Here is an 18,536-nt window from a genome sequence, read left to right as displayed (position 1 = left end):
AGACTCAAGTTGGGCAACTTGCTAAGCAACTCGCGGAACAACAAACCGGTCCTTCCTTTTCGGCAAACACGCAACCAAATCCTAAGGAGTATTGTAAGGCGATCACAACGAGAAGTGGGAGGGAGTTGATGAGTGAGAATAAAAAACATATTGAGAGAGAAAATGAGGAGGAAATAGTTGAGGAAAATATTGATGGTGAAGTAGGAGTGTGGAGTGATGAGGAAGAAGTTGAAAAGAACAAAAATAATGGTGAAGTTGAAAAGGAAAAAAGTGTGGAGATTGAGAAAAATACGAGTGATGAGGTAATAATAGAGGGAGTGAAAAAGCCTAGATGGAGGAGTTCTAGAGTTGCAAAGGGAAAGGAGGTAGTGAGCGCTACTCCAATCCAAAATCTTCCTTATCCTCATGCCCCGTCCAAAAGGGAGAATGAACGGCATTACGCCCGGTTCATGGGTATTTTTAAACAATTACAAATCAACATTCCGTTTGCCGAAGCCTTAGAGCAAATGCCCAAGTATGCCAAATTCATGAAGGACATACTTACAAAAAAACGGAGGCACACGGAACCTGAGACAATCTTGCTTGATGCACGATGTAGTGCCATCATTCAAAAAACCCTCCCAAGGAAGGAATCCGATCCGGGACGAGTCGCTCTACCGGTAACCATCGGAGACACCTACATGGGTAATGGCTTGATTGATTTGGGATCTAGCATCAATTTAATTCCACTGTCCATTATCAAAAGATTGGGAAATGTTGATATCAAGCCTGCAAAGATGACTTTGCAACTTGCTGATAAATCTACCACTGCACCATATGGAGTGGCTCAAGACATGTTAGTCAAAGTTGATAAATTCTTCTTCCCGGTTGATTTTATTATTATTGATATGGAAGAGGATGATGATGCTCCGCTCATCTTGGGCCGACCATTCATGAAAACCGCACGCATGATGATAGACGTAGATAACGGTTTGATGAAGGTAAGGGTCCAAAATGAAGAGGTAGCCTTCCATCTTTTTGAAGCCAAAAAGCATCTCAATGATAAACATGATTCTTTCCGAATCGATGCCACAGAGGAGAAGCTAGTGGAGGTCGCAAACCAGGTCCATATTTCTAATCCTTCCGAAAGACCTCTTATCGGAGTCTACCAACTTTCGACCAAAACTAAAGAAAAAAGATGGAAGCATGGTTGAATGAATTAGAAGCTTGTGGAGAACTTGTCTATCATAAAGAGACAAGGGAAGGCGTGGATATGACAAATATAGTGGAGGAGCCGAAACTAGAGCCACATTTGAAATATGTGTACCTTGATGATAACTGTGCTAAACCCGTGATCATTAGCAATAATTTGTCCACAAACGAAGAGAATCAATTGATGCGGGTGCTAAAAAAGAAGGAGGTTGTCAAATTAGTGGAGGCCGGGATGAATTGTTCTATAGCCGACGGTGAATGGGTGAGCGTTGTGCAAATAGTTCCGAAAAAGGGTGGTATTAGATTTTATCGAAGGTTCATCAAGAACCTCTTGAAGACAACAAATCCCTTGAGGAGGTTGCACGATAAAATGGATCCCGGAAGCTCTAAAAACAAAGTGGCCAGCAGAAGCTGCACAATTCCGCTTGATGCTCCTCTGTGAGCATCGCACCGTCGAGCTTAGCCGACGTTAAACAAGCGCTAGTTGGGAGGCACCCCAACATTGTAAGTATTTACTGTTTTTTGTGTTGTGTTGTGTTGGGTTTCTTTGTGCTTAAACCATGCTGTATGAACATGAATTGCTGCCTTTGAAAAGGCAATTGCTGTCATGCTCGCTTGCTGTTCGCTAGGTGAGGCAGTAGCGAGCTGATTCGCTAGCTGCTCGCTAGGCGAAGCAGCAGCGAGCGCTGCATGACAGTTTTTATTTAAATCTCAGCAGGGCAACCATTTTTGCCCTAACACAACTTTGCTGTCTTGCAACCCTGTTGAGAACATTTTTTACAGAGCTCTCCACAATCTCTCATTTGCATCTCTCTCACTAACACTCTCTTCCTACTCGGTCGATTGCAAATCCTACTCACTTCACATTTCCAAATCCGTGTAACTAAAGTTTGCCCTACTACATTTTTCTTTTTGTTTGAACTCTAAATTTCCAATTTGAATTGCAATTAGGATGAGTGGAGTATGGGAAACATTAGGTGTGCATGTGGTAATTTGGGTTTTGCAAATTGGGATTTTAGGTTTTAGAATTGGGGATTTTAGGTTTTGAATGCAAATATGTAATCCCCAATAGCATAGAACGGTTATTTACTTGATAAATCATTAGGTTCTGATGTTGGAACCATTTGAGTATGGGTTTTGGGGGAGAATCTCTGAACATGCTGAAAAACCCCAAAACCCGTAAGGTTCGCTAGCACTCGCTAGGCGAACCTGGGGCGAGCGTTCGCTGCCACTTCGCTAGGCGAAGCAGCAGCGAGCATGTCAGTCTTTTGAATATTGCTTTGATGTCTAATCTGTTTGTTTGGTGTGTGTTGTTTCCTCTCATATTTTGCAGATGGAGTCAAGGTCTGGAGCGCCTAAGAAAAGAAAGGGAGCGACTACTTCCCGGACTATGCCTATCTAGTTTGACCAAGATAAGTTTGTCGGCCCGAAGCAGGCCGCCAGGTACATTTCTCTGGAGAAGCAAAAAATTCTTCCAGAGAAGCGATTCCTGATCAACCCACAGGGCACTAACAGAAATTTTGCCGGGTTGATTGACGCGAAGAAATGGGATCGGTTGATTAATCCCTTAGAGCATTACGACATAGCTACAGTGCGGGAATTTTATGCTAACGCACTGCCTGACGACGACGAGCCCTTTACTTGGGTATCTAAAGTGGCTGGGCGTCCAATAGCATTTGATCGGGATGCCATCAACCGAGTCCTTGGGGAACCGCTCCAGCTGGGAGCTGAAGAGAGGGACACATACCATACAGATTTACGACTTCACCGGGATGTTCCGGCCATTTCTGCCGCCCTGCTCTTACCAGGGAAATCTGTTGAGCTGAACCCATCTGGGGTTCCAATGAGGTATCACCGGGAGGACATGACTCCCATGGCTCAACTGATACTGCTTTTGGTTCTGACCAACATACAGCTGAAGTCCCACACCTCTACAGTGTCGATCCCAGTGGCACATTTGGTCCATTCTATCCTCACCAACGTCGAGATCGATGTCGCGAGGATCATCGCAAATGAGCTGAAGTCCGTGATCGAGAGCGGGCTAAAGTCGGGGGCTCGTGTTAATTGTCCCCTAGCTTTCCTGTGCTTGATCATGAGTTTGTGCATTCAGGCAAGGGTGAGACTTCCGTCTCGGGGTCAGGTAAGGATCCCGCCACCTATCGATGACCGGTATGTGGCCAAATATTGTAGAGCGAAGAATGCTAGAGGCAGTGCTGCTTCAGAGAGTACCAGGGCTTCTGATGGTCCTAGTACTTCTACTCCTAGACTAGATCCATACGTCCAAGCTGTGTGCAATTAAAGTTTGGAATGGATGGCGGCATCCCAGAGAGCCATGTTAGATATGCACGACTCTATGCAGCGGTTACAGCTGCAAGGAAGTGGTGCTCATGCTTTGATGACGCGTGAGCAGTTTCTGCTTAACGCCAACTGGCCTGTGGACACGCCAGTGTATAGTGAGGGGGTGGGCGCTGATGATGATGATGATGATGTTGATGATGATGAGGCTACCGGTTCTGATGTCGGTAGCGAGGAGGAGTCCTGAGCCCTTAGAGGGTTAAGTTTTTGTACTTTTCAGTTTTTATGTTTATTTCTATTTGTATTTTCGGATTTTGTATCTTGATTTTGGTGTTGTACTATTGGGGTGTTTTGTCCCCCATGAACAAATTTATATTTTCAGTTAATGTTATTTATTTATGTTTTTAAATTTGTTTGTTTAATAAATTTTTGGGTGATTAAGTGGCAAACCTTCTAGATTGGTTGCTCCTCAAGAAGTACCCAATGAAGGTGCATCCGAGCTTGGATGGCAATGATAAGAATAAACAAGTGAATGAAGCTAAGGTACATGGTTACCTCCGGCTAGAATTTTAGAATGCATTAGGAACTTTACTCTTTTTGGTAAATTGAATATTGTCTTTTTGCAACATAATTGAATGAATGTTTCATCTAGAACTTAAAACCACAAATTGTGAGGAAACCTCCATTGTACACTTAAATGCTGGATTCTAATAAGTTTTGTTGATTCATGTGATTCATGCTTTGTCTTTTATTATTGTGAAATTGTGGAAGCAATTAGAAATGATCAAGGCACTTGTTTTCTTTTTAGCACAACTACATCCAAAAACAACTTACCTGTGAGCAGAGAGAGTATTTGTTAACCCCTTTGAGCTTAAACAGTTGAATCTCGGCTTGAAATAAAGCGAGATCTCAAAAATCTTTTTTTTACAACCCGGAAAATCTTGATTATTGTTCTTTTGCCGTAAAAAGTTAAGAGCATTCACTTAGGGTGAGGAAGAAATAAGTTGGGGAGAACGAAAAAGAATCGGTAAGTACCACAACTCTTGAAAAAGAAAAGAAAACCGAGCAAGCATAAAAAAATATATGTATAGAAAATATAGAAAAGAAACATCTGTTTTGTATATTTGATGTGAAAGAAAAGAACAAAAATAGAAAGAATGAAAATGAATGCTTGCTTGGAAGAAAAATAGTGAAAAATAAAAATTGAGTTGTGGAATATGTGTTGTGAAGGTTTCAAATAAGAAACAAATGAAACAAAGTCGAGATGTGTGAATAATACTATGAATGTCTCTTTTGCATCGACACTTTCGTTTCAATGGCCTTAGAAATGACCCTTGTTTGTTAACCTAACCAAGCTTCAACCGAAAAGCCCTTAGTGATCTTTATGCTTCCACAGTATCATTTATAATTGTTAGACATTGTATGAATCTATTTGATTTCTTCATTGTTTGTTAGAGAGTGAGATTATTCCCGCGGTTGCAAACGCGTAAAATCTTCATTCCTTATTCGAAGAGGAGAGATAGGATGATTCATTCAGAATAGTATTGTTGTAGATAGATAAATATTTTGCATTGCTATTTTAGTTTTAGTTCTTGTGTATTATTTTATTCGAACCGTTGGAAACTTGTATATGCTGATTTCGCTTGTGTTTGAGCCGTTTATCCAACTTCGGAGAAACCATTTTCTTAAAGCAAATCCTCTTGTCCTTCAAGAGGCATACTTTGCTTGAGGACAAGCAAGAATCTAGTTGGGGAGAGTTGTTAGATACCCAAAAGTGCTTATTTGAGCCATCAATTAAGGGTATCTTTCACTCTATTTCCTTGCTAAATTGTCAAAATCACCTTTGTTTTAGATGAAATGCATTACATTGATAAACAACCTTGGTGCCTTTGATTTGTGTGTTATTGTGCAGGAAGAAGGCATGAAATAATTGAAATTTAAGACACAAGAAAGTTGGCAAAGGAACCAAAGAAAACAAGCATTCATCAGCATGCTCGCTAGGCGAAGGCTGTGGCGAAGCCTGCTCGCTAGGCGAGCGCCCAGCGAAAAGCTCCAGTAATATGTCAATAAATTCGCCAGGCGAGCTGATAGCGAAGGTGGTAGCGAGTTCGTTCAGTTTTGGTGAAAAGCGCAGCCAGCACTCACTCGCTAGGCGAAGCGCTAGCGAGTCCCCAGCGAGCATTCCAGTAGCAAAACCTCTCAACCTCGCTGGGGCGAAGGTTGAAGCGTGTCCTTCGCTAGGCGAAGGTTTGTTCGCTAGGCGAACATGACAGTTCAACAGACCCTGTTTCTCTGGGCGCAGGTGCCTTTGGTGCCACAATTAGACCCTCGCTAGGCGAGCCTTTCTGCTCGCCTAGCAAGCATGACAGCCCAGTACTACTCTATAAGTAGCAAGTGCCACTTTTGAGAGCCATACCTAGTTTTTACAGCATTTTTCCACTTTTGTACTTTTGTTAGATATTTTTACAGCATTGTTCTTGGGAGCTTTTATGCCCTAGATTTCATTTCTCTTCATCTTGTAACCATCTTCTACAAAAAGAAGGTGGATTCCCATCCAACATCGATTATCCGACTTGGATGTTGATCAACCTTCTTCCGAAACTTGCCGACCAAGCTACCATGAAAATGAGTAGCTAAGTCATCCATTTGTCAAGGTTAGATGTAGGTGATTACTAGCTTTGTGTGTAAATGTAAGGATCTTCATGTGTAAACTCTTTAATGGTAAATATATGATGAAAACTTCGTTTCTATTTAAAACTCTTTGTGTTGGTTTATGATCGAGAGATGTTTACCAACTCTTGACCTAGGTTTTCATCCAATCTTGTTTGTTAGCTAGAGATAGTAATGAATGATTTTGTTCACCATAAGGTTGAACCAAAAAGTTGTCATTTTGATAGATTGTGTTCGAGAGAAACAATGGATCAAAATGGGAAAACTCACAATGTGTGTTCGAGAGAAACATATTGGGAGGACTTTGTGAAATGATTTATCATCTAAAGGAGTTTATAAGAGTGTTGACCGAACAAATACATGCAAAGTGATCATCGAACCCTAACTTTGGCAATATTTCTCATTTATTCAAACCATAACTTTTACCGCAATTTATTACCTTTTTATGCAAGATAACGTGACAACCAACCAAAACCTTATTGTTACATTGAGTTAGAATTAATACAACCATCGAACGGCGGTGATATCTTACAATCCCTGTGGATACGATAACAAAAACCCGACACGTAAATTTACAACTAACAGTAGGCAAGAGTGGTTATGTTCTTGAACGAAGCTGTGAAGCAAGTTCAAGTTGTTTAAACATTACATGGTACTTGTAATGATGGGAATGGAAACTAGAGGTTTCTATCTAGGAGTGCCTAGGTATAGATTGCACTGGGTAGGGATTAAGTTAGGAGTTGTAAACGGGGGAGTTTAACTCTGAATTAATACTGCTAATAGTGGATCTTCTTCCTGGCTTGGTATGCCCCCAGAGTAGGTAAAGTTGTACCGAACTGGGTTAACAATTACTGGTGTTTTTACCTTCTGCACACTATATTTTATTTGTTATAACTCAGTCTGTTTTGAGTCTGTTTATGAAGGGAATAACAGACCTAACACATAGCCTGCAGTTTGAATGCAAAATAGAATGTTATGACATTCATTATTGACTGCTGATACTGATAGACTGGTTGGTCTGTTACAGTTCACCCATCTGTAATGTTGGGACAGGTGATGTTCAAATCAATGTTGTGACATCATTCTGATAACTGGGCAGGATCAATAAACATAAGGGCTATGTTTGATTTCTACTGTGTCTTTGCACTAGATGGATAAAGCTGGATGTTCTTCTTTCCATGGTGGTATATTAGCAGATGTCTTGACATCTGTGACTGAGTGCATATGAGTACTAGGCTTTAATTGTTATAACTGTCTTGCTGTATTAGTAACAATGTTGGATCAGATGTCATGACTTCGTGAAGAACATCTGAACTCTGACTATACCAGAATTTCAGATTTTGAAAAATGTTTAAAAAAATATAACTCGGCGATGATTCTGGTGCGAATGTATGCCAAGTGGTGATTTTCTAAAAGATATTATGAAAAGTGTGAGGTGTGAAAAGTATTTTAAAGGGTGAGCAAGCATTTAAGAGTTATACCTAACCAAGGTCTTTATAGGTATTTCCTATCCTTAGGAGGGTAAAACTGTCCTCACTATTGAGAAGTAAGTAGTCTTATCCTTTGGATGTAAAGGGATATCGTGGGGTCGTCGATTGGTCATTGAAGGAAACATTTGTAAGGATACCTTAGCATTCGAATGGACGATCATCATTTAATCGTAGGCTACACCGAAGGGTCATCGAGGGACAAAGTCATATATTCGAAGGCAACGTTCGAGGGACAAGGTTTATCTCGTAGGGACATTGACCTTTTGATCGAAGGGACTATGACTTATCTGTTTAGGGGTGATGATGATTTAATCGAAAGGGTCTTTGCTAAGGGTATCCCCACATTCGCGGGACATGACCGTAATATCGTAAGGCAATAAAAAGAGGGATAAGATCACGTATTCGAAGGCAATGTAATTAGCCAAGTAATCAGAATAAATCTCCACAATGGTATCCCACAAATAAAGTGGAATACCGAGCTACCTCTTCAAGAATCATGGGAGCCCTTACAAAAACTCAGCAAACATGTTAGAATAACGGGATGGGGCGCAATCAAGAGTTGCACCGAACAAAAGAATCATAGCAATAATAGTGTCAGGCAAACAGCGTGTAAATGCAATAGAAAACATGTCAAACAAATACAGAACAGATCAGAATGCAAACAGAAAAAAAATAACTACTGTTCGCTACTGCCTCGCCTGGCGAGGGCCTGGCGAACCCTCGCTACAGGTTCGCTTAGCGAGGTGCTAGCGAACGGTTGCGGGTTCTGGGTTCTTCTTTGATATTGGTGCGATTTCGGAAACCCCAAACTCTATGGCATCCATTACAGAAATTACATGATCGAATATTCAAAGTATTGTTTTACACGTTTATGCACATATAAACCCACATGCAAAACCTAATGATATTCGCCTTTCCAAATTCAACCATAATGCCTCACACATTTAGAAATTTCAAATTGGGAGCATAGAGTAGTGGGAATAGGGCAAACCTGATTGGAGGGATCGGACGAAGTTGAGTTGCACTGTTGGGTTTACAGAGCAATCTTAGGGTTTATGCCTGATAGGGTTGGTGGAGGTAACCTTTGTGTCGATGAGTTCTCTGAATTAGCTTCTAGGGTTTTCCCCGTTGTTTTTCTCTGATCTCCCGTTGTCTCCCTTTTTCAAATGAAGTTCTGGAATTTATAGCTGATTTTTTGTGTCTTGGTGGGCTCAGACTGAAGGCAATTCAGGCCCAGAATTTTTGTATATCCGCAAGCTTCGCTAGGCGAGTGAGCTAGCGAAGGGTTCGCTAGGCGAACACTCAGCGAGTGTTCCAGCGAATGCTCCCAGACTTGGATGAAAGCATAGCTAGTACTTACTCGCTAGGCGAGCAGCTAGCCAGAAGGTAGCGAGCATTCCGGTAGCAAAATCAACAAGGTTCGCTGGAGCGAAGGAGAAAGCGTGGGCTTCGCCTAGCGAAGGTTTTGCTTGCTTAGCGAGCATGACAGTTCAGGTCATCTTCTGGATTTGGTAGCCTGTGCGATGGATCTTTGTTCCTTTGAAAAATGGATAGACCTTTGTTGACATTATAATAATTAACAGGCAAATTTTGGGGTATGACAGCTGCCCCTGTTCGATATTCTTAAACCGAGAGAATTAGAATGGTATGTACGCCATTCGTGATCTGGAGGTGGAAGATTATTGAACACTTAGAATGCCCCGAAAATTTGCACTTGTTAATTAAAGGATAGTCTTGATGGAGATGGGCTTAAAGATGCCATCCAGAAAGTTTGATGATGAGAGCTTCAGAGTGCGTCGTATATTAGACCATATCTGGAGACATGGGTGTCCCACTGAGTCGTATGCTAGACTGTATAATGAGTCATCCATTAGGTGATATTAGGGTGAGCTGAACCTGATGAGATAAGGATCAGAATGGGTCATACGCTAGACCGTATCTGAGTAGTAGAATGAGTCGTCCATTAGGCTGTATCTAACGATAAAAAGTAGTCGTACACTAGACTACCTTTCAGAATGTACCGTACGCTAGGTAACATCAGAGTAGTAGAATGAGCCGTCTGTTAGGTTGTATCTTCACTGGGGATGAAAGATCAGAATGGATCATACGCTAGATCGTATCTGATTTACAGAATGAGCCGTCCGTTAGGCTGTATCTAGAGAAATAAGGATCAGGATGGATCGTATGCTAGATCGTATCTGAGTAGCAGAATGAGCCGTCCATCAGGCTGTATCTGGAGAAATAAAGATCAGAATGGATCGTACGCTAGATCGTATCTGAGTAGTAGAATGAGCCATCTGTTAGGCTGTATCTGGCGAGTAGTCGTACACTAGACCATATTTCAGAGTGTACCGTACGCTAGGTAGTATCTGAGTTAGCAAAATGAGTCGTCCATTAGGCTGTATCTGGAGACATAAAGATCATAATGGACTGTATGCTAGATCGTATTTGAGTTGCAAAATGAGTCGTCCATTAGGCTGTATCTGAGATAAAAAGTAGTCATACGCTAGACTACATTTCAGAATGTACCGTATGCTAGGTAGTATCTGAGTTAGCAGAATGAGCCGTCTGTTAGGCTGTATCTGGAGAAATAAAGATCAGAATGGATCGTACGCTAGATCGTATCTGAGTTGCAGAATGAGTCGTCCGTTAGGATGTATCTGATGATAGAAGGGGTAGTCATACGCTAGACTACATTTCAAAATGTACCGTATGCTAGGCAGTATCTGAGGGGATGAATATCCAAATGGGTCGTACGCTAGACCGTATTAGAACAGTTGAAGGAACCATACGTTAGGCTGAATCAGAATGAGCCGTACGTTAGGCTATATCTGATAATATTTGTATACGTTGTATTTGCAATAAATGTCTGGGATGGGCTTAAAGATGCCATCATTAGGAGGATATCAGAATGCTTGTCAGAATGAATATTCATATGGATTATATCTGAAAAATGTATCTGAATCTTGAATGTAATTGATGAAGATCCGTCTGAACGAATCTTTATTTTGACTGTATCAAGAGGATAATTAACCTGAAAAAAGAGTTAGCTTCATGCCATGTTATGATGCATGAGATGTTTTATGCTCTTGAAAATAAATGCGAACATTGCATGCATGCACAAGCTGTGAAATGATGTATGAATGAATTATGTGTCTGAAATTTTTTGTGATGGGAAAATAAATCCCGATATTCTGGTTGGAGATATTTGTATTGATGACCCTTTCTTAGCTGGGGATATTTGATTTCTGTCTGATGGTAGACATATTCAACAGAACCTGACTGGGGATAACAAAGATGACCAGTCTGTCTAGTAGGGCTAATTTCTTCTAGGAATAACCGGTTGTGCTGGGGAATAGGATTTGCAACCGGATTTGTTGGAAAGCATGGTTAGACCTTATCCTCGATCCTAAAGTCTTTTAGTAATTGCTATTCTATTTTATGCATGTTTTTTTTCCGGCAAACATCAATTATATTCACACGCATATATTAATTCGAATAAAATCAATGGACGTTTATGCAAACAAAACGGAGAAAGTAAAACAAAAGTATCTTTTTGGAAATAAAATTGTATTGATTTTGAAAGAGGGCCTATAAACAGGCAATTTTAATACAAGGAGACAGAAATCCTAGTAAGAGGAAATTGTCAAGAAAGCAAAGAAAAAAAACAGCTATGAGAAAAAGTCCTATTGATTTAAATTTTGCTACTGCCATTATGTCTTCAAGCATCTCATCCCTTGCTGTCGGATAGAAGTGATTGGCTTGCTCAGTCCCTTTGACTTTGGTGAGGCTGATCGAGAACGGGACATAGTCATACGCTTTAATCCCAAATTTTTGCCTGGACCGCCTTTTCAGGTTTTCAGTCCACCAGGATACCCTTTTTTGCCCAAGCCGCCTTTTCAGGTTTTCGACTTGCCGGGTGTACATTTTTATATGTTTATCCCTAATTTTTGCCCGAACCCTTTTGGTTCGCCGGGATGCCCTTACTTTTGCCTAGATATGTCAACCTAGCGGGTCATTTTTATGCGTAGTATTTTTTAACTATATCCGCGTTCACAGGATGCGGGAAATCTTCGTCATCCATTGTAGCAAGCATCATGGCTCCACCAGAGAATACCTTCTTAACTACAAATGGCCCTTCGTATGTGGGAGTCCATTTGCCTCTAGGATCACCTTGTGGTAGAATGATACGCTTTATCACCACGTCGCCAATTTGATACACCTGTCTCTTGACTTTTTTATTAAATGCCTGGGTCATGCGCTTCTGATATATCTGTCCATGACAAACAACCACAAGTCTCTTTTCATCAATCAAATTTATCTGATCGAGTCGAGTCTGAATCCATTCATCTTCATCTAAGCCTGCATCTTTCATAATTCTTAAAGAGGGAATCTGAACTTCCACTGGTAAAACGACTTCCATTCCGTAGACTAAAGAGAACGGAGTTGCCCCTGTCGAAGTGCGTACTGAAGTGCGATAACGATGAAGAGCAAATGGTAACATCTCATGCCAGTCTTTGTATGTTATTGCCATCTTTTGTATAATCTTCTTAATATTCTTATTAGCAGCTTCTACGGCGCCATTCATCTTTGGCCGGTACGGAGAAGAGTTATGGTGTTTTATTTTGAACTGCGTGCAGAGTTCGGTAATCATCTTGTTGTTCAAATTAGTACCATTATTAGTGATAAGTCTTTCAGGAGAGAGCAGGTTTCCATCTTAGAAATTAATAAAGTGGTATGATTCAACATATATTATCTTAGTCGGCGAGCATCCCAAGCCAAAGCACAACAAGTTTTCTCAAGCAGTGAGTATCTTGTTTCACAGTCGGTAAACTTTTGCTAAGGTGGTATATTGCATGCTCTTTTCGACCAGACTCGTCATGTTGCCCCAGCACACACCCCATTGAATTTTCTAACACGGTCAAATACATGATTAGAGGTCTTCCTTCAACTGGTGGCATCGGAATTGGAGGTTCTTGGAGACACTCCTTGATTTTGTCAAAAGCTTCTTGACATTCATCATTCCATATTATCTCTTGATTTTTTCTCAGTAATTTGAAGATGGGTTTGCAAGTAGTCAAATGGGAGATAAATCGGGCAATGTAATTCAAGCGTCCCAAGAAACCTCTGACTTCTTTCTTGTCTACTTCAGTACCCAGATTTACAATTTCGATTGATTCCTCATGCGGTTGTATAGTCTTTTCTTCTTGCAATAACAGTCTGGAAAGCTCTCCAGGTACTTCGCAATCTTCCTCACTTCCACCCTCGGCTTGGTAGATCGGATTTTCAAAGGCATAATTAACAGTAGCAGCATCATTACCAACAGGATCCATAGTGGATATGGATCTGCAATTTGTTACGTGAGTGTGTGTAAGAAAACATAGCTTATTTGAAAGATGACAGGAAAGATAAAGAGCGTAATATTTGAATGCAAAAAGGTTCATTGGTTTATTGAATGTGAATATGCTTATGAAAATGACAAAACCCTTGAACAATTAGCTATTGTGCCCCGGGTATGGACACAATGCTTTAAAAAATTACAAAATTTGAAACACTAAAATAGCAATAACAGTTACTCCTGACTAAAGGAGATCGGGATAGTGTCTTCAGCCTTCCAATTATTGAGTCTGTCACCAATCGTTGGGAAAATCCAGTTATCCAAGTCGTAATCGCTATCAGTACCTTCTACAGCATTAACAGTCTTGTCATGATTAGGCAGAGGAGCGGTGATGACATTAGGAGTCTCTAGAGGATCAAAATCAATCTCTCCAGCGTCGATCATATCCTGAATCTTATTCTTCAACAACCAGCAATCGTTTGTATCATGCCCGGGGCTATCGGAGTGATATGCACACCTGGCATTGGGATTATAACGAGGAGAAGTAGTATTGGGATTTGCAGGAGGATCTCTAAGGGTAATTAAATTTGCTTTTAGCATACCCTGCAGTGCTTGTGCTAAAGTCATATTGATCTTGGTAAACTACCTTCTTGGCCTGTCTTGTCTGTGTTGGAAGTTTTGAGATGGCGGTGCTGCAATCGTAACTGCTCCAACAGTATGGTCACGATTTTTCTTGTTATGACCCCTTTGACCGTACACATCATTTGATTCATTCTTCCCCTGATAGGACTTTTTGGTGCTTGCAGAGGTAGCCGTTTGTATCTTTCCACTTCGAATGCCGCTTTCAACATGTTCACCTGTCAATACAAGTTTAGTGAAACCCGATGAGAAACTTCCCAATAGATGGCTGTAGAATGGGCCAGTCAGTGTACCCATGAACATGTCCACTAATTCTGATCGGTCATAGGGGGTTTGACTCTGCCAGCCAAATCTCTCCATTTTTGAGCATATTCTTTGAAGCTTTCTTTAGAGCCCATAGTCATATTTTGCAGCTGTAGCCGGGTAGGTGCTAATTCAGAATTATACTGGTAGTGCTTGTAGAAAGTTGTCGCTAAATCAGTCCAGGTGCGGATGTTAGAGCTCTCGAGCTGATAATACCACTCTAACTGTGTGCCAGACAGACTCTCTTGGAAGAAATGGATCCATAACTTCCTATCAGTGGTATACGGCTGGATCTTTCTCACATAAGCTCTCAGATGCATCTGAGGACAAGACGCATCATCATACTTAGTGAAAGCGGGAACCTTGAATTTGCGAGGAATGACCACATCAGAGACCAGACCTAAGCTTTCGAAATCCAGACGGGGCGCCTTCTGACCCTCCATAGCTAGCATACGTTCTTCCAGCAACTTATACTTATCATCTTTCGGAGAGTACTATTTATTTTCATAATTTTCATAGTCGTCCTCAGGGTCGAAGGGATCAGCATTCTCATCTTCCGAATCATTTTCTGTCTCATCTTCTTTATCCTTCGAAATTCCAATCCTGACTCCTGGAGCCTGTCCTTTAAACCTTCTTCCCGGGTTAATGCAACTCACGGGTTTCTTGTCTTTCTTCTTTTCGAGCAATAGAGTCTTCAGTTCCTCCTGCCCCTTGGATAAGTTCAAGATCATCTCCTGGAATTGAGCATTCTGAGCCTGGAGATCCTTGACAGTTTGTTCGAGAGAGATTTTCCTGATTGGAGTAAAACCGTGAGAACATTGATCCTTTTAGAGTACCTGTTATGCAATGTTATGTTATGCTATGCAATGTATGAAATGTTTTCAAGGACTTTTGGAATTTAACTTTGCGTAAACCACCAAAAAGGGGAACTTTTATTAATAATTTCTTTAATCAATGTTCATTACAAGAAAAAATGAAAGCTCAAGTCTCCCAGGGACGGCTTCTTTTTGGGCGGAGATATGCATTAAGACTTCGTTCCTCCTTAAGCTGGCTGGTGAGCTCTAATACTTTCTTCCTTTCAGCACAGAACTGGATAAGGAATGATCTTTTCAGCACAGAACTGGATAAGGAAATATCCCTTTCCTCTCTCAACTGGACCCAAGATTTCTTCAATTCTTCAACATTGGTAGGCAGATCTGGATAAGGAATGATCTGAGGGGTACCTCCTTCGACTTTTGGTTCAACAATCAGAGGTCCGATTACAAGATATGGCATGATAAGCACACGAGCCCTGGCGCGAACCCATCTGAGATAAGGTTCCATAGGAATAGAGTTTTTCTGTCCTAAAGTACTTCTTTTCACCATGCCCCAAGCTCGTACAAACCTTTGACGGAGTCCTTGAGAATCGTTGTCATAGTCAAACACAGTGCCTTGGATAATTATTTCATGTGGACCATCTCTTCGAGCATAACCAAACTTCCGTAGGGCTAAAGCAGGATTATAAGTAATACCTCCTCTTATCCCCAGGAGTGGTACGTTAGAGAATTCTCCACAACGGTCGATGATGATAACATTTTCTTTGGGTTGGGGACACCAATGGATGTCTGAATGGGAGAGCAACATTATCCTTTGAGACCATTTCAAATTTTGCTCATTCTTCAAGACTGATTGAGGAAGGTGCGAAATAAACCACCTAGATAATAAAGGTACGCAGCACATGAGAATCCCTTGCCTTTTCATAGTACGGGTGTGAAGGGAGTGCAAAATGTCTCCAAGCAAGGTGGGCACAGGGTTATGAGTGAGAAATATCTTAACAGCATTCACGTCTATGAATTGATCCGGATTAGGAAATAGCACCAACCCGTAGATTAGTAATGCTAGAACATCGTTGAAAGCGTGGACATTCATAGCTTTTAGGAATTCTCGGGCCTTATTTATCAGAAATTTGGCAAGTAAACCCTTAACTCCACTTCTTGTTACCCAATTAGTTTCAATGTTGGACTTTGTCATGTGTAAAGCCGCGACAACCTCTTCAGACCTCAGAATCTTTTCTAAACCACTCAAAGGTGTTTGGTCAAGGATAGGTATCCCGAGCAACTTGGAAAATTCTTCTAATGTGGGTACCAACTGATAATCTGGGAAGGTGAAGCAATGATGTTTAGGATCGAAGAACTGGAATAAAACTCTCATCATATCTTCCTTGAACCCGGTGGTAACCAATTTGAGGAGATGACCATGTTTCTGGATGAACCGAGCATGATCGGAAAGTTCTGACACTAAATCCTTGAGTTGAGGAGAGATCGCTACAAAATTGATCCGGATGGTCTTCCTGGAAGCCATAGCCTTACAAAACAGGATAAAGTTAAATCCCTAAGTCCTCGAAATGGTTAGTACAATGCCATGATGTCATGATGTTATGATGTTATGATATTATGATGTCATGATGTCATGATGTCATGATGTTAAGTAAGTAACAAACACAAACACGTCACACCGCAATTATTCCTAGGTTTTAAGGCTTGCATGAGTTCCATAGGTAAGTACCCTCCCCACTGAAGTTTGGTTGGTTCGACCTATCCTATAATAGTAACCGGGTTCTAGAAGGATCTCAAATCATTTACCTTTCCTTAAGTCCACTTCCGTGTAACACCAAGCAGTTGACCAAAATTTCCCTAAAGTCCAATCTCAAAGAGTGTAGTATCGAGTATCAACCAACCCCGGTCGGAACCGAAGTCAGTTATCTCACTACTTTCTAATGGCTAGGATGAGTCAATTAGGGTTCTAAAGGTCTGGTTAATGCTTTGATGACACCACGCAGACGCCAAATTTTTCCTCAAGTAAACATGAGGAACATCAGGACATCCAAAGTGTCACATTAACCGTAGCCATCATTTTAACCATTCCAGTATACGCCGGGCAGTCGCGATGATCTCTTGCTACTTACCTAAGGTACACTAGATCCGGGTGTAGGATCTTTCACTCAAGCATAGAATACCCAAACAATCCCTTAAAAGTAAATCAGACAAAGAAACAATTCAAAAACATAAGTGATCTTATCTTTAAGGTAACCTCTCTTTTTAAGATTCCCCAGCAGAGTCGCCAGTTCTGTGATACGGTGAACTGACTTTGTGTTTTTTGCTTTGAAAAGCAATGTTGCGGATAGCAAGAGTCCCCACCGACTTTTCTTTTATCCAATAAGGAAAGGCGGAAAAGAACAGGAAAGACCTTGATTAGATTTTGAGTTCGGGAGGTACATTATACAAAGGGAAGGTGTTAGCACCCTTTGTATCCATGGTTATCCATGGGCTCTTAATTGCTTAACTCACTTATGTTTTCCTTGTTTGAGAAAGTGTTTGAGAAATATGGTGTGTTTAGAAAATATTTTGAAAGGAGAGTTTAACTTTGTAATGATTCTTGTACGAATGTATACAAAGTATTTATCTCGTTTGATTTTGAAAAATGTTTAGAAAAATATAACTCGGCGATGATTCTGGTGCGAATGTATGCCAAGTGGTGATTTTCTAAAAGATATTATGAAAAGTGTGAGGTGTGAAAAGTATTTTAAGCGGTGAGCAAGCATTTAAGAGTTATACCTAACCAAGGTCTTTATAGGTATTTCTTATCCTTAAGAGGGTAAAATTGTCCTCACTATTGAGAAGTAAGTAGTCTTATCCTTTGGATGTAAAGGGACATCGTGGGGTCGTCGATTGGTCATTGAAGGCAACATTTGTAAAGATACCTTAGCATTCGAAGGGACGATCATCATTTAATCGTAGGCTACACCGAAGGGTCATCGAGGGACAAAGTCATATATTCGAAGGCAACGTTCGAGGGACAAGGTTTATCTCGTAGGGACATTGACCTTTTGATCGAAGGGACTATGACTTATCTATTTAGGGGTGATGATGATTTAATCGAAAGGGTCTTTGCTAAGGGTATCCCCACATTCGCGGGACATGACCGTAATATCGTAAGGCAATAAAAAGAGGGATAAGATCACGTATTCGAAGGCAATGTAATTAGCCAAGTAATCAGAATAAATCTCCACAATGGTATCCCACAAATAAAGTGGAATACCGAGCTACCTCTTCAAGAATCATGGGAGCCCTTACAAAAACTCAGCAAACATGTTAGAATAACGGGATGGGGCGCAATCAAGACTTGCACCGAACAAAAGAATCATAGCAATAATAGTGTCAGGCAAACAGCGTGTAAATGCAATAGAAAACATGTCAAACAAATACAGAACAGATCAGAATGCAAACAGAAAAAAAATAACTATTGTCCTGTTTGCTACTGCCTCGCCTGGCGAGGGCCTGGCGAACCCTCGCTACAGGTTCGCTTAGCGAGGTGCTAGCGAACGGTTGCGGGTTCTGGGTTCTTCTTTGATATTGGTGCGATTTCGGAAACCCCAAACCCTATGGCATCCATTACAGAAATTACATGATCGAATATTCAAGGTATTGTTTTACACGTTTATGCACATATAAACCCACATGCAAAACCTAACGATATTCGCCTTTCCAAATTCAACCATAATGCCTCACACATTTAGAAATTTCAAATTGGGAGCATAAAGTAGTGGGAATAGGGCAAACCTGATTGGAGGG

The 18,536-nt window shown here is 41.0% G+C and overlaps 1 protein-coding gene across 1 annotated transcript in view; it reads left to right on the top strand.

The window, feature by feature from the left end:
* Positions 1-1,177: 1,177 nt before the first annotated feature.
* The window catches only part of LOC127137957 (sugar transporter ERD6-like 6), a 68,783-nt gene continuing 51,424 nt past the window's right edge, over positions 1,178-18,536 (top strand). Inside the window, exon 1 of the mRNA XM_051064362.1 lies at positions 1,178-1,453. Within this exon, the coding sequence (XP_050920319.1) occupies positions 1,178-1,453 (276 nt within the window). The remainder of the gene's footprint in view (positions 1,454-18,536) is intronic.

The sequence above is a fragment of the Lathyrus oleraceus genome, chromosome 4, assembly GCF_024323335.1.
Source record: "Lathyrus oleraceus cultivar Zhongwan6 chromosome 4, CAAS_Psat_ZW6_1.0, whole genome shotgun sequence".
Classification (NCBI taxonomy): domain Eukaryota; kingdom Viridiplantae; phylum Streptophyta; class Magnoliopsida; order Fabales; family Fabaceae; genus Lathyrus; species Lathyrus oleraceus.
The sequence above is the reverse complement of the archived record's forward strand: the minus strand, read 5'-3'. Positions and strand labels throughout refer to the sequence as shown.